The sequence below is a fragment of the Grampus griseus genome, assembly GCF_964374135.1.
Source record: "Grampus griseus genome assembly, chromosome: 2".
Taxonomy (NCBI): domain Eukaryota; kingdom Metazoa; phylum Chordata; class Mammalia; order Artiodactyla; family Delphinidae; genus Grampus; species Grampus griseus.
This window is the reverse complement of record NC_139018.1, coordinates 135871741-135898850: the sequence shown is the minus strand read 5'-3', so window position 1 is coordinate 135898850 and position 27110 is coordinate 135871741. Positions and strand designations below refer to the sequence as shown.

At 41.2% G+C, this 27110-nt stretch overlaps 1 protein-coding gene across 3 annotated transcripts in view; it reads right to left on the bottom strand.

Moving 5' to 3' along the window:
• AGBL1 (AGBL carboxypeptidase 1) overlaps window positions 1-27110 on the bottom strand; it is a 775280-nt gene that overhangs the window by 701205 nt on the left and 46965 nt on the right. For all 3 annotated transcript variants that reach the window (XM_082681486.1, XM_082681485.1, XM_082681484.1), the window contains exons 2-4: window positions 5938-6001; window positions 4158-4304; window positions 830-961 (exon numbers count right to left, since the gene is read on the bottom strand). In XM_082681486.1, coding sequence (XP_082537612.1) covers window positions 830-961; window positions 4158-4304; window positions 5938-6001 — 343 coding nt within the window. The remainder of the gene's footprint in view (window positions 1-829; window positions 962-4157; window positions 4305-5937; window positions 6002-27110) is intronic.

Sequence of the window (27110 nt, the reverse complement as noted above, 5' to 3'; positions counted from 1 at the left end):
TTGTTGTCACTTTTGTTCTGCAGGAAAGGGGCTTCGAAAGGAGAAATAAAAGTCTGTGTTCTTTACACTGAAATAGGTGGTACAGAATATAATCTATTAAAAACTGTATCTGTGTGGAGAGTAGAATAAACATGAATTTTGCAGTTAGAAACTTAGCCCTCATGACTTATCTGTATGAACTCAAGCAATTTCTTCATTCTTCTAAGCTTCACTTTCTTTTTTCTTAGCTATGAAATGCTGAGACTACATACAGGATGGTTATGATTATCAGAAATAATTCAAATCAGGAGATGGCAAATAACATCAACCCATGTGCCATGATATATCAAGTTACCTGAAAGACTATGTTGAGAAGCATTGGGACATAAACTTTGGTAAAGGATGTCATGAGCAATGAGTGACTTCAGGGACATAGTGGAAGGACTTGTGATGTGAGGGTCGCTCTTGACAGCTGTAACACATTGCTCTGTGCCTTGGATATAAGGACTGAATAAAGTCTGCCTTCCCCTGCCACAGGTCTTTTTCACCTTGTAGTACTGACAGAGAGACGCAGAGTGCTAAAATGTTTTAGCTCCCAAGGGAAAACAATATGGATCTCTCACTTCAAGCACCAGCTCAAGAGTTCTCCAAGGCTGAGAAGGAGATGAAGAAATAACTTCTCACCTCTACGGTCTCTAGAACATGAGGCTCCTCCTGGTTTATTTATCTTGTTGGGACTACATTTGTCCTCCACCCATGCCCTCCTTCCAACCACACCCCCAAATGGTTTCCAGGTGTCCCAGCCCAGATCTGGAAGCCACCCCCAGAGAGCCACAATTGAGTTGCTTACCACTAAAGGCAAAGACACGCAGAGCCCAGAGACAGTGGAGAAGGTTCTGGCTGTGAGACAGGTTTTTCCTCGCCAGAATCAATGTCACATCAAGTGCTTCAAATTCCAGTGCCTTCTGTCCAAACTTTTTATCTATGAACACAGATCAATCCATCTTAGTTGTGTTTCACATTAATTCTGAAGGTTGTATAATGTGTGGGGGAGAAGAAGGCAAAGATGGTGGACTGAAGATTATCATGGCCAATGAGACTTTTCGGGTCTAGTAGAAAATGCTACTATGTATGTCCCCATCGGAGCCAGATGACTCAAAAGAGCTAATGGAAGGTATACATATGGTCCATTATTCTTCAAGTAATATTTACATGAAGTCTTGTGGGTTGTATGACTTGCACCCCCTATATGTAAAAATGTTTCTGGTTGTCCTCAAACATGAGCTACAGTTTAGCTGGGTATAAATTTCTTCCTTTAAGACTGTTCCAGAAGTAAGGATACTTAAGTTACATAACATTCAAATGCATTGTGTGAACCTTGATTGGATCCTTCTCTGAACATGTCTGTAAAAGGCATGCTGGGAACATTTGAAGAAACTGGAATGAATATAAATATGTGTGCATTGTTAATTTTGTTAGATTTATGACTATGGTATTATGATTATATAGGAAAACGTCTCTTTTCAAAGAAATGCACACAAAAGTATTTAGGAGTAATGTTATCTCTAATTTTCCTTAGAATATTTCAAATAAATAGGTTAAGGAAATATGGCAAAATGTTAACAATGGTTAGAGCTAAGTGATAGGTATAGAAGAGGTCATCTTTCTATATGGTAGAGAACTTTATAATAAAACATGAAAACATAATTTCAGAAAATAAAATTTTCTCCCCAAATTTCTCTAAATTGTTGATCCAAATAACCTGATATTCAGTGTTGTGGGTTAGTCATTATTATTTTAATAATTACTAATAATTATTAATATTATTTAATAATTAGTAATAAGCATAAAAAATAAAGGGAAAAATATTTTTTAATTCTATGCTCCTGGCTCCCACTAGGGATAATATGTGACTGTGCCACCTGTCACATTTGTTTGTGTCCTTTCCAAAGTGCAATGCCCAAATCACCATGTTTGTTTTTGCAAGAATACAGTCCCTACCAGATTCATAGCAGGTGGAAATAAGTAAAACAGAGACAACATCCTAAACCTCATTTACCAATATTTATCTCTGGACCAAAAGACACCAAAAGGCAAAGAGACTGTGACTGAACTCATATGACCCGTTTCCTTTATCAGAAAAGAAAGATACCTATCTGGCTCCATTCATGAGCAGCCAATCTCGTTTCTGTTCTGTTCAGGTCAGCCCCTGACAGCTTGAATGTCAATATCAAGGACTACCATCTTTAATGGCAGAAGGTGTAATTATGACAATATCAAGGTCCATAACTTGAAAATCACTGCCCCGGTGCATCACTCATCTCTCTTTCTCCTATGAAACCTACATGACTCTTGTCCATCAAGCTTCTGGCGCCACACGCTAAGCAGGCAACATACAACCTTGCTTAATCCTTACAGCAACCCAAGAATTATGTACTGAGACCCATTTTGTAGATGAGAGCCCAATGGTAACTTGCCCAAGGTCACACTGCTAATAAATGTCAAAGCCAGGCCTAAAACCCAGATCTGACTTCCCAGCCTCTGCCATTTACTACCAGGGTGTATATCATGTCTTTTCTGTCTGTTTTTGGAGTTCACTTGGCCCACTCTTTGTTTTGCTGACTTCTTCTTATCTTTCAAGTTTGGGCTCCAATGTCACCTCTCTCTGTCCACATCATCTTAGAGGAACATCTCCTTTTCTTTTCCTTCCAGTTATTATCTAGTTAATTATCATTGTCTGCTATTATCTAGTTAATCTAGTTAATTATTCTGCCCTTCCCCACTTGAATGTAAGTCCCATGCGAAGAGGCCCCTTATCTGTCTGTGTGACAGTGATGTTCCCAGTGTCTAGAACAGTGCACAGCCCTGGGAGACATGGAGTAAAAATCTGTTGAATACTCAACAGATATTCAATGAATATTTGTTCTACTGGTTTTGTCTGGAACATGCTCATGCAGGTGCTGGCTGATGCCTGGGTCTCAATCATTATCTGTGAAATGTAGAATGGACTCAAATCACAGCTCCAAACACTGAAAGGAAAGAGTATCCCAGAGCCCTGTGCCCTCAGCTGCTGCTGCCTGCACTGAGCATCAAAGATCCAACTTTTGGAGGACCTGAGCTTCTCAACTGTGATTTATGTAAGACTGCACACAATCGGAGCTTAACTGTTAGGACTAATTTGCAACGTTTACATGCATCCTGAATGCCCAGGCTTTTTCAAATGTGCTCCAAAATTTTCTAGGGTTGTAGGGAGATGTTTCAGTCTTCTACGAGGAAAGAGAAATGGATGTGCGGCATAAGTGGAAAGAATTCTAGACCCCCATCTTCTCTTCAACCAAGGAAGCTCCACTTCTATGTGACATATTGTAGTGAGTTGAAAACCGTGCCCCAAAATTCATGTCTGCCTGGAACCTCAGAATGTTATCATATTTGGAAATACAGTCTTTGCAGACTTAATTACTTAAGATAAGATCATACAGATTTGGATGGGCCCTCAATCCAATGGCCAATATCCTTATAAGAGGAGAGGACACAAAGAAAGACACAAGAGTAGAAGGCCATGTGAAGATGGATGCAGAAATTGGAGTGATGTGTCTATAAGCCAAGAAACACCAAGGATTGCTGGAAATTACCAGAATCTAGGAGAGAGGCATGTAAGAGATTCTCCCTCAGAGCCTCCAGAAGGAACCAATCTTGCTAACCTCTTAATTTCAGACTTTTGGCCTCCAGAACTGTGAGAAAATAAATTTCTGTTGTTTTAAGCCACCCAGTTTGTAGTAATTCGTTACGGCAGCCCTAGGAAATTAATGCATTTACATAACGAACCTCCATATAAGATGTTATTTGAAGAAATGTTCCATTTATTTTTAAAGTGATTGAAAACCTCCTTGGAGTATCTCCCCTCTGTCCCCCATATGCCTCATGCCCCATGTAGTCCATGCCTGCTCTGGGTCCTGTCCTAAGCACCTAAGTACCTTGGATTTGCTGACATCTACGAACCTCTCCTGGACCCTCACCTTCCAGGTGAGGCTGGGGCTGGTCCTGCCATCACCACCAAGGTGTCTATACCTCCCTGTTGCTCCTCCCTGTACTCCCCCACAAAAGCTTCCCAAATTGCTCTCATGATAACATCCCCAGATGCCCTTTCAGTCATCTTTGGGTCCCAGGGGTATGGGTACCTCGTAGGCCAACTTTGGCCAGCAGCCGGAAGAGGGGCAAGAGGATATCATAGTCTGGAGAAGCCGTCCTGGCTGTGTCCACCAGGGTCTGCAGAAGGGCTTCGCTACCACCCTTGCTGATCACGTAGCAAATCCTCCGGTCTGTGCCTGAGAGGGAAAGCAGAGGAGCGCTGAGCCTCAAGTAACTACCCTCATTTCCTTGGAACAGAAAGCAGACCCCACAGCTAGAGACAGAACAAGGATTGGTTCATTTCACCCCAGAAACGAAAACTGTGGAGTTCTTGAAGCAACTTGTGTAAAGTTGTGCTATTAGGTAAGGGCCAGGGTTGTGGGGTGGGGGTGGGGTGTGAAATGGAGAAATAATGGAATATTTCAGAACTTGCAGCAGCTGTAATAAGCGGAGCCTAAAATCTACTTTCCTGAGAATCTATTAAGTCTCAGTGTATCTGTGCACTTGTGTTGCATGTATAGAAATATGCATATAGGCTTATGTATAATCACATACTTAATTAAAGAGGGATCAGTATCCCCTCAGCTATACGTTTCAATCATCTACAAGAGGGTCTGGTTTGATAGCTTATCTGGAATAATTTCATGGATGGTGTTAATGATTATTTAGTGCTGACCTTCAGTAACAGATGTGCGGTAAATATGGAAACAACCAGAATAATCCCTTGAGAAACAAACATCTAATCATACGTCTAGGGAGTTTGAAGAGTGTCTGGGGCTAGGGTAAGGTTTATTGGTCTTTCTACCTAAGAATAGTTTTAAACATCTTGCCCCAGGACAAGCTCAAAAGCAGTGATTACATTTCAACTTGGAAGGGGACCCACGTGACTCTCTATGCATTTGGACAAAGGTGGCCAACAGGGTGGGAGATTATTAGCAAAGAAGACCCTCTGATTTTTCATCCTCTACTAAAGGGGCAATAATCAGTACCTATTTCAGAAGGACAACTCCAAGGTTTCATTCTAAGAGTTCCAGACACCACTGGACAAATTGAAGGCAGAACTACCACAGAGGACAAGTGGTCTTCACCTACAGAGGGTACCTCGTGCAGAAGAAGGGAAGCCACCCCGCCACTGGAGGGCAGCACAGCCTATAGAAAAACCTCAGTATGAGTGGACCCTTCCTCCTGAATCTGTAATCTGAGGGTTTGTGGCTTTGGAGCGACATTCACTTTGGTATTGTCTGTTTGGTGATAATACGTCTTTCTAATGCAATGTGACTGGCTACATAGAAGTGAAAACTGAGTAAATGTTGGAATGTCCAAGAAGCTGTGTTTTCCAAGACCCTCACATGGAAATGAGCTAATAGAGGCGTGCCCCAGTTAACTCAGTTGATGCCAATATAGTCACCTCTGTCATCTTATCTCTGAAAATGTAGTGGCTGACCACTCTGCTAAGTCCTGCTCCTGCCTCATCTTCCTGTCTCCACTGGACATATGAAGGGAGCTGTCAATACCTGGCTCTGTAAATGGGCCACGATGAGGGAAGCAGGGGAGGCAACAGGTCGAATTGCTGAGGGCTGGAGGTCCTTGTCCCCAGAAATGAAGTATCATAGAATCACCACCAAGAGTCTAATTCCCTCCTAAGTTTGGATCACCATAGGGTGAGTGACAAGACTGAAAAGCCCAAAGTACAACCATCCCATGGTGATTCTGTCTCTCACAGAAAACTTGAGCTGGAGCAAACCCCCAAGCTACACAGGTCCCTGGGAGACACCACAGCTGCATGCCTCCATGTCCACCATACAAGGGATGAGGGCATGGCTTACTCACCAACGGAAAGCAGATCTCCGAGGACCTGGAGGATGGTCAGGGTGGACTCCCTGTCAGAGGAGCTCTGCAATGAAAGCACAGGCAGCCATTTTTAAGAAGGAAGGTGAGGGTGCAGCCACTATGGAGAACAGTATGGAGGTTCCTTAACGTTACCATATGATCCAGCGATCCCACTCCTGGGCATATATCCAGAAAAGATGAAAACTCTAATTTGAAAAGATACATGCACCTGAATGTTCATTACAGCACTATTTACAATAGCCAGGACATGGAAGCAACCTAAATGTCCAGATGAATGGATAAGGAAGATGTGGTACATATATACAATGGAATATTACTCAGCCATAAAAAAGAATGAAATAATGCCATTTGCAGCAACATGGATGGGCCTAGAGATTATCATGCTAAGTGAAGTAAGTCTGACAGAGAAAGAAATATATCATATGATATAACTTATATCTAAGTTATATCATAAAATCTAAAAAAAATTATTCAAGTGAACTTATTTACAAAACAGAAATAGACTCGCAGACATAGAAAACAAACTTATGGTTACCAAAGGGGAAAGGTGGGGGGGAAAGATAAATTGGGAGTTTGGGATTGACATGTAAACACTACTATATATAAAATAGGTAATCAACAAGGACCAACTGTATAACACAGGGAACTGTACTTAATATTCTATAATAACCTAAATGGGAAAAGAATTTGAAAAAGAATAGATACATGTATATGTATAACTGAATCACTTTGCTGTACACCTGAAACTAACACAACATTGTAAATCAAGTATACTCCAATATAAAATAAAAATTAAAAAAAAGAAGGAAGGCAAAAGAAAGGAGGTGGCATGGTCAGGGTACACATGGGAATGGCAGGGCTGTGTTTCCTTTTACTGAGAAAGACTTCCTGCCATAGGAGATGGTTGAAGGGTTGTTCCTTAAATAATGACTATGAGGGGACTCACTGAGTTAAGGTCTCAGGGGTTCTGCCACCATATTTAGACTTCAGGATCCTTCTTTGGGGACCCATTGTTTTAGTAACATCAGCAAGATGGGCAAGAGAATAAACATTGATAATTTATGCAGAAACAGCAAATGAAAGGGGCTTTGTGGGCCAAGTTAGCATAGTTCTCACTTATTTCAGGAGGCTTGGACTATTACATGCAGGGCAAACAGCAGAAACCAAAACCCACTAAAATGTTCCGATGGAAAGAATTCCCTGACTGACAAGGATGAATTTTTATTTTCTCAAGAGACACCTAGGGTAGCACCAAATCACATGATATAGATGCTCTATGGGATGCTTGCAACGCTTGATACTCTCTACCCTTTGTTATACACAAGAGGACGCTGAGATTCAGAGGGAGGGAGGATTATTCAAATCTTCTGTGGTGACCCACAGAGAAAACCCCAAAGTTACAGCCCAGGTTCCCAAAAAATCAGGCCAGTGTTTGTTGTGCTGTAATATGCTAATTTTCTAGATCACAAGAACTTATTTATCTACTAGTTGCAAGTTTGTACCCATAAATAACACCTCTCCAAATCCCCTACTCCAGCCCCTGGTAACCATCATTCTACTCTCTGTTTTTGCAAGTTCAGCTTTTTTAGATTTCATGTATCAGTAATATCATATAGTATTCATCTTTATCTGACTTATCTCACTGCACCTAATGCCTTCAGGATCCATCGGTGTTGTTGCAAATGGCAGGATATGCTTTTTATCATGGCTGGATAATATTCCATTGTATGTATATGCATCTTCTTTACCCCTTCATCTGTTGAGTGCACTTAGGTTTCTTCCATATCTTGGCTATTATGAAAAATGCTGTGGTGAACATGGGTGTGCAGAATTCTCTTCCAGACACTGCTTTCAATTCCTTTGTATATATAGCCAGGAGTCCTACCTTACACCACTCACAAAAATTAACTTGAAATAGATCAAAGGATTTTTTTTTTTTTTTTTTTTAGTTTTGGGTCCCACTGCATGTGGGATCCTAGTTCCCCAACCAGGGATCGAACCCACAGCCCCTGCATTGGAAGTGTAAAATCTTAACCACTGGACCTCAAGGGAAGTCCCAGATCAAAGATTTAAATCTAAGACTTGAAACCATAAAACTCCTAGAAGGGAGGAGACCTTCAAGATGGTGGAGAAGTAAGATGTGGAGATCACCTTCCTCCCCACAAATACATCAGAAATACGTCTACATGTGGAACAACTCCTACAGAACACCTACTGAATGCTGGCAGAAGACCTCACTTCACAAAAGGCAAGAGACTCCCCACGTACCTGGGTAGGGAAAAAGAAAAAAGAATAAACAGAGACAAAAGGATAGGGACGGGACCTGCACCAGTGGGAGGGAGCTGTGAAGGAGGAAAGGTTTCCACACACTAGGAAGCCCCTTCGCGGGTGGAGACTGCAGGTGGCGGAAGGGGAAGCTTCGGAGCCGCGGAGGAGAGCGCAGCAATAGGGGCGCAGAGGGCAAAGCGAAGAGATTCCCGCACAGAGGATCAGGGCCGGCCGGCACTCACCAGCCCGAGAGGCTTGTCTGCTCACCTGCCAGGGCGGACGGGGGCTGGGAGCTGAGGCTCGGGCTTCGGAGGTCAGACCCCAAGAAGAGGACTGGGGTTGGCTGCGTCAACACAGCCTGAAGGGGGCTAGTGCACCACAGAAAACTGGGAGGGAGTCCGGGAAAAAGTCTGGAACTGCCTAAGAGGCAAGAAACCATTGTTTCATGGTGTGAAAGGAGAGGGGATTCAGAGCACTGCCTAAACAAACTCCAGAGATGGACGTGAGCTGAGGCTTTCAGCACGGACCCCAGAGACGGGCATGAAATGCTAAGGCTGCTACTGCAGCCACCAAGAAGCCTGTGTGTGAGCACAGGTCACTATCCACACCTCTCCTCCCGGGAACCTGTGCAGCCCACCACTGCCAGGGTCCCGTAATCCAGGGACAACTTCCCCGGGAGAATACACAGCGCGCCTCAGGCTATTGCAATGTTATGCCGGCCTCTGCCATCACAGGCTCACCCCACATTCGTACCCCTTCCTCCCCCCGGCCTGAGTGAGCCAGAACCCCCTAATTGGCTGCTACTTTAACCCCATCCTGTCTGAGTGAAGAACAGATGCCGTCACGCGACCTACAAGTAGGGGCCAGGCCAAATCCAAAGCTGAACCCCAGGAGCTATGCGAACAAAGAGAAAAGGAAATCTCTCCCAGCAGCCTTAGGAGCCGAGGGTTAAATCCCCACAATCAACTTGATGTACCCTTCATCTCTAGAATACCTGAAGAGACAATGTATCATCCCAAAATTGAGGTGGTGGACTTTGGGAGCAACTGTAGACTTGGGGTTTGCTTTCTGCATCTAATTTGATTTTGGTTTTATGTTTATCTTAGTTTAGTATTTAGAGTTTATTATCATTGGTAGATTTGTTTATTGATTTCTTTGCTCTCTTATTTTTTTATATAGATATATATTGGTTTTTCCTTTTTCTATTTTTGTGAGTGTGTATGTGTATCCTTCTTTCTGTGATTTTGCCTGTATAGCTTTGCTTTTACCATTTGTCCTAGGGTTTTGTCTGTCCATTTTTTTTTTTAGTACAGTTTTTGGCACTTATTATCATTGGTGGATTTGTTTTTTGCTTCGGTTGCTCTTTTCTTTCTTTACTTTTTCATTAATTTTTAAGTTTTTAATTTTTAATAATTTTTAATTTCAATAACTTTATTTTATTATATCTTATTTTTTTCTTTCTTCCCTTCTTTTTTTTAATCCCTTTTTTTCTCAGCTGTGTGGCTGACAGGGTCTTGGTGCTCTGGACAGGTGTCAGGCCTGTGTCTCTGAGTGGGAGAGCCAAGTTCAGGACACTGGTCCACCAGAGACCTCCTGGCTACACGTAATATCAAATGGCAAAAACTCCCCCAGAGATCTCCATCTCAATGCTAAAACCCAGCTCCACCCAATGACCAGCAACCTACAGTGCTGGACACCCTATGCCAAACAACTAGCAAGACAGGAACACAACCCCACCCATTAGCAGAGAGGCTGCCTAAAATCATAATAAGGTCACAGACACCCCAAAACACACCACTGGATATGGTCCTACCACCAGAAAGACAAGATCCAGTGTCATTCAACAGAAAACAGGCACCAGTCCCCTCCACCAGGAAGCCTGCCCAACCCACTGAACTAACCTTAGCCACTGGGGACAGACATCAAAAAACAATGGGAACTATGAACCTGCAGCCTGCGAAAAGGAGACCCCAAACACAGTAAGTTAGCAAAATGAGAGGAAAGAGAAATACACAGCGGATGGAGGAGCAAGGTAAAAACCCAGCAGACCTAACAAATGAAGAGGAGATAGGCAGTCTACCTGAAAAAGAATTCAGAGTAATGACAGTAAAGATGATCCAAAATCTTGGAAATAGAATGGAGAAAAGACAAGAAACATTTAACAAGGACCTGGAAGAACTAAAGAGCAAACAAACAATGATGAACAACATAATAAATGATATTAAACATTCTCTACAAGGAATCAATAGCAGAATAACTGAAGCAGAAGAATGGATAAGTGACCTGAAAGACAAAATGTCTCAGAGACATCTGGGACAACATTAAAATCACCAACATTCAAATTATACAGGTCCCAGAGGAAGAAGAGAAAAAGAAAGGAACTGAGAAAATATTTGAAGAGATTATAGTTGAAAACTTCCCTAATATGGGAAAGGAAATAGTCAATCAACTCCAGGAAGCACAGAGAGTCCCATACAGGATAAATCCAAAGAGAAACACACCAAGACACATATTAATCAAACTATCAAAAATCAAATCAAAGAAAAAATATTAAAAGGAGCAAGGGAAAAACAACAAATAATATACAAGGGAATCCACATAAGGTTAACAGCTCATCTTTCAGTAGAAACTCTGCAAGCCAGAAGGGAGTCGCAGGACATATTTAAAGTGATGAAAGGGAAAAATCTACAATCTAGATTACTCTACCAGTGAGGATCTCATTCAGATTCAATGGAGAAGTTAAAACCTTTACAGACAAGCAAGAGCTAAGAGAATTAAGCACCACCAAACCAGCTTTACAACAAACGATAAAGGAACTTCTCTAAGCAGGAAACACAAGAGAAGGAAAAGACCTACAATAACAACCCAAAACAATTAAGAACATGGTAATAGGAACATACATATCAATAACTATCTTAAATGTAAATGGATTAAATGCTCCAAACAAAAGACACAGACTGGCTGAATGGATACAAAAACAAGACCCGTATACATGCTGTCTACAAGAGACCCATATCAGATCTAGGGACACATACAGACTAAAAGTGAGGGGATGGAAAAAGATGTATCATACAAATAGAAATCAAAAGGAAGCTGGAGTAGCAACACTCATATCAGACTAAATAGACTTTAAAATAAAGACTATTACATGAGACAAAGAAGGACACTACATAATGATCAAGGGGTCAATCCAAGAAGAAGATATAACAATTGTAAATATTTATGAACCCAATATAGGAGCACCTCAAAACATAAGGCAAATGCTAACAGCCACTAAAGGGGAAATCAACAGTAACACAATCATACTAGGGGATTTTAACACCCCACTTTCACCAATGGACAGATCATCCAAAATGAAAATAAATAAGGAAACACAAGCTTTATATAATACATTAAACAAGATGAACTTAATTGATATTTATAGCACATTCAATCCAAAAACAGCAGATTACACTTTCTTCTCAAGTGTGCACAGAACATTCTCCACGATAGATCATATCTTGGATCACAAGTCAAGCCTCAGTAAATTTAAGAAAATTGAAATCATATCAAGCATCTTTTCTGACTACAATGCTATGGGACTAGATATCAGTTACATGAAAAAACCTAAAAAATACAAACCCATGGAGGCTAAACAATACACTACTAAATAACCAAGAGATCACTGAAGAAATCAAAGAGGAAATCAAAAAATCTCTAGAAAAAAATGACAATGAAAACCCGATGATGCTAAACCTATGGGATGCAGCAAGTGCAGTTCTAAGCTGGAAGTTTATAGCAATACAATCCTACCTTAAGAAACAAGAAACATCTCAAATAAACAACCTAACCTTACACCTAAAGCAATTAGAGAAAGAACAAAACAACCTCAAATTTAGCAAAAGGAAAGAAATCATAAAGTTCAGATCAGAAATAAATGAAAAAGAAATGAAGGAAACAACAGCAAAGATCAAAAAAACTAAAAGCTTGTTCTTTAAGAACATAAACAAATTTGATAAACCATTAGCCAGACTCATCAAGAAAAAAAGGGAGAAGACTCAAATCAATACAGTAAGAAATGAAAAAGAAGTAACAATTGACACTGCAGAAATACAAAGGATCATGAGAGATTACTACAAATAACTATATGCCAGTAAAATGGACAACCTGGAAGAAATGGACAAATTCTTAGAAAAGCACAAACTTCTGAGACTGTACCAGGAAGAAACAGAAAATGTGAACAGAGCAATCACAAGCACTGAAATTGAGACTGATTAAAAATCTTCCAACAAACAAAAGTGCAGGACTAGACTGCTTCACAGGCAAATTCTATCAAACAATTAGAGAAGAGCTCACACCTATCCTTCTCAAACTCTTACAAAATATAGCAGAGGGAGGAACTCTCTCAAACTCGTTCTACGAGGCCACCATCCCCCTGATACCAAAACCAGACAAAGTTGTCACAAAGAAAGAAAACTATAGGCCAATATCACTGATGAACATAGATGCAAAAATCATCAACAAAATACTAGCAAACAGAATCCAACAGCACATTAAAAGGATCATAATCATACACCATGATCAAGCAGGGTTTATCCCAGGAGTGCAAGAATTCTTCAATATATGAAAATCAATCAATGTGATAAACCATATTAACAAACTGAAGGAGAAAAACCATATGATAATCTCAATAGATGCAGAAAAATATATTGACAAAATTCGATACCCATTTATGGTAAAAACCCTCCAGAAAGTAAGCATAAAGGGAAATTACCTCATCATAATAAAGGCCATATACGACAAACCCACAGCCAACATCACTCTCAATGGTGAAAAACTGAAACCATTTCCTCTAAGATCAGGAACAAGACAAGGTTCCCCACTCTCACCACTATTACTCAACATAGGTTTGGAAGTTTTAACCACAGCAATCATAGAAGAAAAAGAAATAAAAGGAATCGAAATCAGAAAAGAAGTAGAGTTGTCACTGTTTGCAGATGACATGGTACTATACATAGAGAATCCTAAAGATGCTACCAGAAAACTACTAGAGCTAATCAATGAATTTGGTAAAGTAGCAGGATACAAAACTAATGCACAGAAATCTCTTGCATTCCTATACCCTAATGATGAAAATTCTGAAAGAGAAATTAAGGAAACACTCCCATAACCATTGCAACAAAAAGAATAAAATACTTAGGAATAAACCTAACTAAGGAGACAAAAGACCTGTATGCAGAAAACTGTAAGACACTGATGAAAGAAATTAAAGATGATACAAACAAATTGAGAGATATACCATGTTCTTGGATTGGAAAAATCAACATTGGGAAAATGACTATAGTACTCAAAGCAATCTACAGATTCAATGCAATCCCTATCAACCTACCAATGACATTTTTCACAGAACTAGAACAAAGAATTTCACAATTTGTATGGAAAAACAAAGATGCCGAATAGCCAAAGCAATCTTGAGAAAGAAAAACGGAGCTAGAGGAGTCAGGCTCCCTGACTTCAGACTATACTACAAAGCTACAGTAATCAAGACAGTATGGTACTGGCACAAAAACAGAAATATAGATCAATGGAACAGGATAGAAAGCCCAGAGATAAATCCACGCACATATGGTCACCTTATCTTTGATAAAGGGGGCAGGAATATACAGTGGAGAAAGGACAGCCTCTTCAATAAGTGGTGCTGGGAAAACTGGACAGCTACAAGTAAAAGAATGAAATTAGAACACTCCCTAACACCATACACAAAAATAAACTCAAAATGGATTAAAGACCTAAATGTAAGGCCAGACACTATAAAACTCTTAGAGGAAAACATAGGCAGAACACTCTATGACATAAATCACAGCAAGATCCTTTTGACCCACCTGTTAGCGAAAGGGAAATAAAAACAAAAATAAACAAATTGGACCTAATGAAACCTAAAAGCTTTTGCACAGCAAAGGAAACCATAAACAAGACAAAAAGACAGCCCTCAGAATGGGAGAAAATATTTGTAAATGAAGCAACTGACAAAGGATTAATCTCCAAAATTTACAAGCAGCTCATGCAGCTCAATATCAGAAAAACAAATCCAATCCAAAAATAGGCAGAAGACCTAAACAGACATTTCTCTAAAATGATATACAGATTGCCAACGAACACTTGAAAAGATGCTCAACATCACTAATCGTTAGAGAAATGTAAATCAAAACTGCAACGAGGTATCACCTCACACTAGTCAGAATGGCCATCATCAGAAAATCTACAAACAATAAATCCTGTAGAGTGTGTGGAGAAAAGGGAAACCTCTTGCCCTGTTGGTGGGAATGTAAATTAATACAGCTAGTATGGAGGTTTCTTAAAAAACTAAAAATAGAACTACCATACGACCCAGCAATCCCACTACTGGGCATATACCCTGAGAAAACCATAATTGACAAAGAGTCAGCTACCACTATGTTCATCAAAGCTCTATTTACAATAGCCAGGACATGAAAGCAACCTAAGTGTCCACTGACAGATGAATGGATAAAGAAGATGTGGTATATATATACAATGGAATATTACTCAGCTATAAAAAACAACTGAAATTGAGTTATTTGTAGTGAGGTGGATGGACCTAGAGTCTGTCATACAGAGTGAAGTAAGTGAGAAAGAGAAAAACAAATACCTTATGCTGACACATATATATGGAATCTAAAAAGGAAAAAAAAACGTTCTCAAAAACCTAGGGTCAGGACAGGAATAAAGATGCAGACATAGAAAATGGACGTGAGGACATGGGGAGGGAGAAGGGTAAGCTGGGATGAAGTGAGAGAGTGGCATGGACATATATACACGACCAAATGTAAAACAGAAAGCTAGTGGGAAGCAGGCACATAGCACAGGGAGATCAGTTCAGTGCTTTGTGACCACCTAGATGGGTGGGATAGGGAGGGTGAGATTGAGACACAAGAGAGAGGAGATATGGGGATGTATGTGTATGTATAGCTGATTCACTGTTATACAACAGAAACTAACACACCATTGTAAAGCAATTATACTCCAATAAAGATGTTAAAAAAATAATAATTCCTAGAAGAAATTATAGGGAAAATATCCCTGACATTAGTCTTGGCAACGATTTCTTTGGTAAGACATCAAACGCACTGTCCACAAAAACTAAAACAAACAAGTGAGACTACATTAAACTGAAGAGGTTTTGCACAGCAAGAGAAAGAATCAACAGATTGAAAAGGCAACAGAATGGGAGGAAATATTCACAAACCATATGGCTGGTAAGGGACTAATATCCAAAATATATTAATAATTCATACAACTCAATAACAAAAAAGGCAAATAATTCAATTAAAAATGGGCAACAGACCTGAATAGACATTTTCTAAAGAAGACATACAAATGGCCAATAGTTATATGAAAAGGTGCTCAACAACACTAATCATCAGGGGAATGCAAATCACAACCACAGTGAGATACAACCTCACACCTGCTACATGGCTTTTATCAAAAAGACAAGAGATAACAAATGTTGGCAAAGATGTGGAGAAAAAGGAACGCTAATATGCTATTTTTTTAGATATGTTATTTAAGGCAAAGCTTTCTTTTAAATCTTCCTATAAGTAAGTGTCACGTTCCTCATCACCTTCAAAGACCTCAATAACTCCCCATGACATATAGGATAAAGTCATGACTCTATCATGATAGAGTTGATAGTTCTGATGGGGTTTCCAAAGCTTCCCATGATCTTTTCTTGGTTATCGCTCCAGCTTCATTCTTCATTACAACAACCCTGCACAAATACATGCTTCAGCAACATGGAATTACTTATGATTTCCTGCTCAAACCATGTAATTTCTTGCCTCTGTACCTTTGATCATGCTAGTCCCTTTTCCTGAAGCCTAGTCGATGCCAACTCATCCTTCAAGTGCACCATGACCCCCATAAGATTCCATTCCCACCCACAAGGCTGGGTTTGGAGTCTGCTTTGTCTCCACATCATTCTGTGCCATTCTGACAGCATCCATACCACATGGCATTGGCAGCAGGGTACAATCTTGCTTCCCACTCCACCCTCACTAGACATTAATCCTTAAAGAAAGGCCCAATTATTGTGTATATTGTATTCCCAGCACCTGGAACTGGGGCTGTTCCAGAGAAAAGTGCAATAAATATTTTTCAGAATCGAACCAAAATGAACCATAAAGGACTCCAAGGAGCCATGAAGTCCAACACCACATCCCTAGGCAGAGTGGTGCTTATACTTTCTTCAGTTCCAGGCTTAAGACCCTCCAAGAAGTCACACTTTAAAACCCTAGCAAAGGCTAGGGCTAGGGTGAGGCAAGTGAGACACTAGCTTGGGCACAAATTTTTAAATTTCAAATGCAGTAATTAAGATAATAGTGTAATGCTATATTTTTACACATCAAATAAGGCAAAAAAAATCCATGATGAACAAAATACCAAAATCTAAACACTTTAACTCATCTTCCAGGTGTGATGAGACATCTGGGGATCCCTAGGCACTTGATGTCTACACTTATCCAGGAAAAGATTTGGGTTTGCTCTGAGAGCTTCTCCACTGGGAGCCGTGGCCTAACGAGGGCAGGCTCAGCATATACTTTTCTGGTGCCTCCCATCACAGCTGCACTGGACACTAAGAGAAGGCACATTCTTTGAGTCCCCAAGTCTGAGCCACCCTCCAGCAAATGTCATCCCTAGCTGTGCACCATGTCAGTGCTCTCCGCCCCTCCTTCGTCTCGCAAAATCTGGGAACAGGAACCAAGGAGCAGGGCAGCAACGGATCTATCATCCTGGGGAGTTTGCTAGCCTTAGGTTCTGGTACCAATTCCAATTTCCAGAGCATCCACAAACAATGCTCTGGACACCATCTGGGTGTCCTACAATTCAACTCCATTCTGACACTACCTACCCAGAGATAACATCAGAGTCCACTGGTGAAGGGTTCAGTCCTGCAAGATTGCCCTTCCCCATTTCAGACTCCAGTGGCAAATCTGGATTGTTACCTGTCCTTCTGACCAACTAACTCATTATATAGTAGAGGTTCCAATGATCCCCTCTAACTCAGGTTCTTACCTGTACTCCGATCGACTGGCTATAAATTAAAGATTCCCACAATCGACCTCCTCCTTAGGTTTGATTAGTTTGTTAAAGCCGCTCACTGAACTCAGGGAAACATTTCACTTTCTGGATTGCCAGTTTATTATAAAATAATATAACTCAGGAACAGCCAGATGTAAGAGGTGCACAGGGCAAGGTATGGGGAATGGGCACAGTTTCCATGCCCTCTCCAGAAGCACCACTCTCCCAGCACCTCCACTTGTTCACCAACCTGGAAGCCCTCTAAACCCCATCCTTTGAGTTTTCATGGAGGTTTCTTTACATAGTCTATAGATTCAACTTCTGGGTCTTCTACCTACCCTGGAGGTGAGGGGGACTTGGGGTGTGCTGGGGAGCCAGGGGATCAGACTGAAAGTCCCAACCATCTAATCACATGGTTGGTTCTCCTGGCAACTAGCTCCCACCCTTAGGTGTGGTCCAAAAGTCAACTCATTAACTTAACAAAAGACAACTTTATTGCTCTCATCACTTAGGACATTCCAAGGGTTTGAGGAGCTCTGTGCCAGAAACAGGAGGAAGACCAAATATGTATTTCTTACTATAAATCACAATATCACAGCAGGACTCCAGCCCTTTGAAAATGGACCCAAGGATGGCTCACAGTAGAAAACAAAGTCTCTGGAATGGTGTCCCTGGTCAGCACTGATGTTTCTGGATCCATCTGCAGGATCCCCCATAACTGCTCTTCTTTCTGAGAAGAGAGAGGGGGATAAGCGATAAAAGCAAGGCTGCGCGATATTGTGTAACTTGTTAAATGCAGGATTCCTTAGTTAATTGTGAATAATGAGCAAGGAAAGGGAAAATCAGAGAGGAAACAGAGAGATGAGAAAGAAGGAAAGAAAAAAGGGAGAGAGAAAAACCAATAAAGTAGAAACTGATTGAAGAGGGGTGAAAGATACACGTTTAGTTTCCTTTCATTCAATTATTCATGCATTCATCCTGCAAACGTTCATTGGAAATCATCTTCTATGTTCCAGTCACCAGGCTGGGAAACAAACTGATGGAAACAATCTGTCTTCATGGGGCTCCAGGCCTGGCTGACGTGAACAGCTGGCAGACAGTTAGGACCCAGGATGGTTGAGGACTGTGATAAAGGTAAGCATCGATGCTAGAAGAATCAAGGGAAGGAGCATTTAACCCAGCCAGGTCCATGAGTGATAAATCTGGGAAACCAGGCAGAAGGGGGGTGGGGGGAGTGTTCCAGCTGTGTTACAGCCCTGTATACTCAGAGAGAAGCATGATGGAGCATGGCGACCTTAGGGGATGAAATTACTTCCAGCATGAAGCAGATGGTGAAGGGAATTGTGAACGTCTGTGGGCAAGGACTAGGTCTTACTCATCTCTGCATTCCCATCTCCTAAGGTGTAATAGATAATCAGTATATTTTATTGGATTAATTTATCCAGCTAAGGAATTGCCTGCTTTCAGTACAATGCCCACTAATGCTCCCTGAGAACAAGCACTGTCTTCTAGGCTTCTGTTGTACCTGCCAGCAGGGATATAGATCTGGGCATACAGAATGTACTAAATCACTGCCCCTAAATTGGTTTGACCTGTGGCCAACACGGTTGGCTGCACACACACGAGCTGTTCCTCTGTAATTGCTTCCCAGAAAACCCCATTTGTTTCAAGCACAGGGCAGCAGTGTGCTGATGGAAGATGAACCTTCTACTCTCCCCAGCCCAGGAAATGGGTCTCAGTTAACCTCCTCTAAGTCTTTCTCCTTTTCCTACAACTGGTTTAGAGGTGAGGATGAGCCCAGATCTGGATACGGAAACTCAAGTACAAGTTGGCTGAGAGATTCCAGGGAAGATTTTCCTCCAGGATTTTAAAAAGGAAAACATTAAAAACAAAGCAACAAACCAAAACCTCTATTTCCTCATTTGGGACATTGTTGAATGAGGACGTGACCCTGGGTCATTGGTGACATTGTTAAGCCATCGAACCAACTCTATAAAACCACCTCCCTGTAGACTTTCAGATACATGAAATAGTAAATATTCTCACTTATAAAAGCTATTTTCAGTTGGGTAGTTTGTCACAAAGAGGGAGAAAAGAAAAATTTACACCTCTACTTGCCCTCTTCCCAAGCATTAGAATCTTAATAAACAGGAAAGAAATTGATTTCACAAACTCTAGGGCCAGCCCACCTAGAGAATCTTGCCATTCCGTCAGCACTAAGAGACGGTACCGTCATACAGATGTCGAGTTCATAATGTTCTCACTCAGCTCTGAGCCAGAATGGATCAGCACAACATTTTATTTCTTTAAGTAAAAATCATGGCTATCAGTGGAGGAAAAAAAATGTTCCACAAAATCTCAACTGGCATTAATATATGCACTGCTATATTTACCAACAAATATTTTACACTATTTAGAAGAATAACACAAAGCCATTATCTCACCCGCAGTAATAATAAATGAGCAATTAAAGAAGGCAGGATGTGACGTGCCTCGATTTTCTTTTAAAGATCCTTTTAAATGAATCACTGAGTAATCCCCTGTTGTTTAAGACTGTCCTGTAAAAAAATGTGTCTGCCTAAGCTTTCAGGGAGAGGCAGGTCGCTGGAAGAACAAACAGTGTCTTTCACAGTCTGTGGGGTTTTGAACTGCAATTTTCTCAAATACTGTTTTGAATTTGTTGCTCCCTTGCTTTGAAATCTTTGTCTCCCTGTTGCCTTCCTCCTCCGGACTCCCCGTGAAGGTGTAAGACCCTTCACATCACTCAACCTTTGGAGGCTCATCTCCATCCACCCTCCCGACCCCAGTACCAAGCATGCTGACCACACAGGACCAGTCACCATGCCCCAAGTCCATCATGGGTTCCTATGCCTTCAAAGTTTTGCTCACGTTGCTTCCACTGCTGGAGTATTATTTCTCCTCCCCTTCCTTAGCCCATGAAACCTACTTATATTTCAATTCCAAGCTCAAGTTCTCTTTCTTTATAGCTTTCCCAAATAACCTGCCTTCCTAGCACCCATTACCCAAAACTTCCACATGTCTGCATACACTGGGCACTGCATAACTCCAGGGGGTGCCATTCTCAGGGACTATCGCACAATCAGTGCCCTCTAAAGTGATGCGATGCAGTGGCCCAGTTTCTCCAAGAACAGAATTATTTGCTCTAAACATTTGATTTCCCACAATCCACTTTGCACATACTTTTATTAGAATTCTTACTAGATCCTGGTTAATCTCTTGCCTCTCTGTTTTGGTTGTCTATGGCAGGGTAACAAACCACCCCAACACCTAATGGCTTAAAACAACAGCCTTTTTAATATATCTCTTGATTTTGTGGACAGGGAATTTGGGCAGGGCTTAGCTGGGAGATTCTTCTACTTTCCATGGTGTCACCTAAGGCCACTGGGTGGCACCCAGCTGGCAAATGGAACAACTGGTTCGGAGGATCTATGATGGTTTCACTTGCATGTCTGATATCTTGGCAAAGATGGTGTCTCCTTGGCAGGCTGAAGGACTGAGCTCACCATGGACTGTTGATCAGAACGCCTTCATGTGGCCTTTCCAGTATGACAGTCATAAGGTACTTGGACTTCTTACATGTCAGACCAAGCATTCCAAGAGAACTGGGTGGAAGTTGCAAGGCCTCTTTTGACTTTACCTCAGAAGTCCAGTCATCACCTCTGCTGCATTCTATTGGTTAATCAGGTCACCGATGATAGCCCAGATTCAAGTGGAGGGAATTAACCTCTATCTCTCAATTGGAGGAGTAGAAAAGAATTTGCAGCCATTTTTAATCTTCCGTACTCCCTTTAGACTGTGAGCTCCTCTACAGCAAGTATTTTGTCTTGTTCCCCTTGGTATCCCCAGATCCTAGCATGGCATCTTGCACAAAGGAGGCATTCGGTAAATATTCTGAATGGTATAAAATGGGATGAGATGGAATGGAATGGAAACTTAATATGTAATCTGCCAGAGTCTCGCTATCTAATTCTCTTCGATGACAGGATTTACCCTCCAAGTATATTCCAGTGAGAACATTGTTACAGAAGTTTACAAGGTATGCAGCTCGAATTTTCTACCAATCCAGCAACGGAGCAAGAATTTATAGTGTGCCTATTATGTGCCAAGCACTGTGTTAATGAATAAGGAACATCAATAGCACCCCAGACTTAAAGTGGAGGAAGAAAAAGCATCCTGTGCCCCTCTGCCCAGTTTTCTCAAGTCTAGGCCCAATTTTACTGAACAGGCAGAAAAAAAAATTCCATCTCTACCCCATTTTGTGTAACACCCTGATATCACAGAAATAGAATGCTTACACTCTGCTAATCTGTTCCCACAGAGGAAAGAACAAGCCCATGAAATTTTAATTCTTGCTCTCTAAAGAATAAAGACAGAATCTCTTCCAAATGCATGAGCCAGGAGCCCAGGACACAGCTCATAGCCCAAGAAAACCATATTGCCAAAAATAAATTTGTTCTTCAGTTGTGCGGTTTGAACACTCTCTAGAAATGGCCCATTGGCTAAAAAAAGACATTATTAAATTTGGAGTTGGTAATGAATGACAAAAGGGGGTTCTAATCACAAACTTCAATGACTAAAAATGGTTATTCTACCAAAAGCGGTGACCAACAGCTCTCTGTCTTCACACAAGAGGAAATAGGCAGAGGCTGAATCATTAGAAATTTAGTTTAGGTAGAAAGAAAAACTTCCTGTCAGTGTTGAGAGGGGTTCAAAAGAGAGAGGTGTTTTAAAAGAGTATGGACCGAAATACCTATGAATGTAGTGAAATAAGATTTGTTTCAATATGATGGAGGTTGGGCTGGAAATAATGGGGCATATAAATAAGGTTTGCCATAATTACAGAAGCTGGGTGACGTGGTTTTATAATATTACAAGATAAAATAAACATTACAGAACATTACAAAATAAAATAAAATGGTATGTACTGTAATGTTTTCTGTCTTAGATGGAACCTTAAGAATAAGCAATCCCACCAGGATCTTTCCTCATGGTTTTTGGGCCCCAGAATTTGACAAATGCCCCAGTCATAGATTGGGTCTTACATAATTAATTGTTAAGAATACCAATACTCTTCCTCCAGGGTAAAAGGGTATTCATGGTCCAGCATGAGGTAAAGTTAGAATGTGGTCCATTTTTTATTCATTTGGCAAATATTGTTGAGTAGTTTCTGTGTACCAGGCACTGTGTTAGGTGCCAGGAATACCATGGGTAGCATAAATATACACAGTCCCTGTCCTCATGAAACTTTCAGGCTAGTTAGAAATGCAGATATCGAAATAGTCACCCAAGGGAATGTAAACTTGCAAGTGGGGATAAGTGCCCTGGTTTATTGCGCCACATGACCATAAAATAAGGTTATTTGACATGAATCAGAAAAGGATTCCCTTAAGAAGTAACACTTAAGCCAAGAGCAGAAGAATAAGCAAGCATTAACTAGAAGCAGATTGGAGGGAAGAATGCTCAGGACAAAACAGGGCAAAGCAGAGTAGTATACAGTCGTATGGCTGGTAGAAACATGGCAAAGGTGAGGGAGATAAAGAAGGCCAGTGAAGCTGGGGTAGAGAAAGGGAGGGGGATGTACTCTTAAAGGATGTACTTTTAATTCAGATAGACCTTGGTTACCATAACCTCTGTACAACTTAATTTCTTCCCCACATTATTGGACTAATCACTGTACCCAGCTCATGGGTACAATTGGGTTGGAAACACCATAATGGATGTAAAACGCTTAGCTCTCTGCCCAGGTCACAAAAAATGTTCAATAGGCTGTTGGTAAATAAATATTGCCATGACCATGATTAACGAATGGTGAATAAGAATAGATCTGAAGATCTTTAGAAATGCATCTTCCTGGATAAATTTTCCACCCAGATCACGATGTTCCTAATTTAGCAGGATGCTCTTAAAGAAGAGGGAAGGGCTTCCCTGGTGGCGCAGTGGTTGAGAGTCTGCCTGCCAATGCAGAGGACACGGGTTCGTGCCCGGTCCGGGAAGATCCCACATGCCGTGGAGCGGCTGGGCCCGTCAGCCATGGCCGCTGAGCCTGCGCGTCCGGAGCCTGTGCTCCGCAACAGGAGAGGCCACAACAGTGAGAGGCCCGCATACCACAAAAAAAAGAAGAGGGAAAAATAACCAAAACTTATGAAAATGGTGAGGTTGTGTCCTCTAGGCAGAGACAGTTTGGAGTCCTTTGTCAATGCCCAGCACACTTGTTGCCACTTGGTAAATAGCAAAGACTCTGAGTCATAATAATAATGACAGCAATCAACAGCATCACATACTTGAGATGTTCTCTGATTTCTTTTAAATGGCGTTCATTGGAAAGAAGACTGTCTCTATTTCTGGGAAGGCTGTGAGTCTCTCCAAATCACAGTTGACAAATGACAGCACAAAACTTGCAGGTTAGAATTAAGGATTACTGAAAAGAAGTGCCAAACAGTTTTCAACTTTTCTGAATGAATTCTAAACACAGCTAGTAAATAACACTTCCAGGTGTCTGCCACCCAAGGTTCAGTACCAATGCTGAGGACGTGAGTTGCTGCCTTCCTGTTCAATCAGCAGTTGCCACTCACTGTCTTGATCCTCTCTGAATGCATCAACCTCCAAAACACACGGGGAAGATTAAAAGCACTGGGTCAGGGAGGCTCCATCCTGCCTCTGGCCACTGAACCAAGCAGTTTCCAAAAACGCTAAGAAGATGCCCTTTTCGAGGTCAACCACCCAGCTAATTCTTAGCCAGCTGGTCTAAAGCACAATCATGAAGCAAGACAAGTTTGACTCTGGTGTCCTCGTGTCTCCCATTTCAGGGACCCCATCATCTCATGGCCTTGCTCCACCACTTGGGTCCTCTCTAATCTAGTAGGTAAGGACCTTCCCCGACCCACTCTGAAAAGCTGCTTTTCAGAGATCTTCTGTGCAGTTTGAAAATTAAGAACTAGGCATCGGATTATGAATTGACATCCCACGTAGGTCATAATACTATGAATATTACCATTGAGTACCCACTTTGTTTCAGGTATCACTTGCTTAATCCTCATAACTACCTTGCAATTTTTTTTGATACCATCAACTGTCTTGTGACGTTTATTTATATTTATTTGGGTTTTTTTTTCTGGCCCTGCCTCATGGCACGCGAGATTTTAGTTCCCCCGACCAGGGATTGAACCCATGCCCCCTGCAGTCCTGCAGTGGCAGCTCACAGTCCTAACCACTGGACCGCCAGGGAATTCCTCGAAACCATCTTGCAATTTTGATATCATTATTTCCACTGTCCTGGTGAGGAGATTGAGGCCAAAACAAGTTGAATGATTTGCTTGAGAGTAAAATAACCTTTCTTCATATTTTCTGAATTGAGTTTTGAAAGCTAGTAAGTTTGAAAAAAAATTTTAGAACATTCTGAAGTCACTAAATTAATGCTTCTTTAGTGAAAACTCTCTGATTCTAGAAAACAGACTGACAATTTTAAAATATGTCTGCAAATGCTTTATCACACATACTAAGAGGTGGAATCTATGGCCCATATCCTTGAATTTTGGCCAAGTGACTCTCATTACCAAATGGACTGTAGCAGAAGTGACACTGCTTAACTTCCAAGGACAGGCCTTAAAAAGTGATGCAGTACCTAGGCCACTGGGATCTTGGCTCTGGACCCCTGACCCACCATGTGAAAGTACTGACTACCCTAAGGCAGCCATGATGTAAGGAAGCCCAGACCGTGTGGAAGGACCTACAGGATACTCTGGCAGACAGCTTCCATTCAGTAGTCAGCTACATTGGGATCACTCAGCATCAGCTGTGAACCATAACAGCGAGAAATCTTGGATGTCCAGACTGGTTGAATCTTCAGATAATTGCAGCCCCAGTCAACTTCCAATGCAACACACAAGAGACACCAAGCGAGAGCTACCCTTACAGTCCTTTCCAAATTGTGAGAAAAATTAAATGTTTGTTTTAAGCCACTAGGACTGGAATCATTTGTTACACAGCAATAGTAACTGAAATGCAAACCAATTTCAAAAGTAGATCAATAAAAAGCAATGAAAATTTGATTTCTAAAAACTGAATTTGAAATGTATAACAGTTTTAAAAAAGGATCTAGACCTTCTAAATTGCAAAACATCACAAAGATTTTACAAGCTTCTTTCACTGATTTTTGCAAGAAACTACATGATAGCAGAGAAAACATCAGACTTGGAGGAGTAGTAAACCTACTTCTAACCTAATTTTTCCATTATGACTTTAAATAAATTATTCACCTTCTCTGGCCTTTACTTGCTTTCCTCATGCTTCAACTAAGAGAACAAGAAGAGATGATTTCTCAGGTCCCTTCCAACTTTATGATCCTGTGGCATTCAATGATGTCAGACTGGAGCGAATAGAAGATCCTCATGCTAAGAGGTTAACTTTCTAATTTTGGCCTTGTGGGCCAAGAGTGGCTGCTTAAAGGTGGGTCAGACTCTGAAAATGAGGGATGAGAGAGAGAGAGAGAGAGATGGTATCTGTTCATTTGCTGGACACACCCAAGAGTCTCATAGGACAGATGTGCCCTTGGAGACCTAAGATAGGGCACGATGCTCTTCCAAAGACATCCCCCAGGATTCAGAATAATCCAGAGAGGCATGTAAAAGAGGCCAGTGTTAACTTCAGGTCAACGATCCTTGCTCTTGCCCTCACCACGTGACCTCTCCTCCCCTCTGTGAACTTAAGATAGTGCTATGCCATTTTAAAAGAACAGCTCTACGTTTGGCATTTTTCCCAGGAAGGAGTAATTCTTTACCTTTCAGTTCACAGATGTCGACCTCTGGGACATGAAGATATCCCAACATTTAACTTCCAATTTCACAATTTTCTTTTAAGGCCTTTCTGTCCATCCTGCCCACTCTCTCTCAAAACCTTCCACTCTGCCAACTATCTTCTCAAAAGGATCTTTCAGTGAATTAGTTTACACTAAGGCAGGGTTTCTCAGACTCAGTACTATTGATACTTGGGGCCAGATAATTATTTGTTGAGGTGGGGTGGAAGTGCTGTCTTGTGCACTGTAGGATATTTAACAGTATCCCTGGTTTCTATCCAGTGGATGCCAGTGCGTAGCCCACCCTGCTCCCCAGTTGTGAAAACTGAACAACACTGCCAAATTCAAAATTGGCACTGGTCAAGAACCACTATACTAATGAATTAATGACTAATTCCTATGTAACACGGTATCCCTCCCAGCGTATCTAATGAGAATAATGACATAAACCAAAGGAATAAATATTTCCTTGTTTCAGGGATCAGTGAAAAGCCAAGTCAGAGAGAGTTTTGGGGGCCTGGATACTTTCAGTCATCCCACAAATTACTTCTCCCAGACAACTGTTTACTTTCTTCTTTCATTTAAAGCCAGCACTAGATTTCTGGATCAGACATATGATCAATCAGGTTCACACATACGTGTGCGGACACACACGATTAAATAGCCAACTAGTTGAATTTAGCAGACTTCATCCTACAGTGATTTCCACCAACTATTCAACTGCTTGAAAATAAATCAACCAACCAAGAGTTAAAATAAAGGTGTGGCTTTGGTCTAGCATGGGACATTACATCTGTTTTTGAATGATTATTAATTACTATCCCTCTAGAGTCACTGGTTCTGTTATATTGAAAGAGAACATCCAGCACATTCTAGAAGGTAATGAATAAGATTCCTTCTTTGTTTTATTTCCAATATTCTCCCTGATTTGCCCATGGCTGGCTCAGTTATTGAAAGCAGTGAGTTAACATAATTGGAAGATATGTATTGGGTGGCC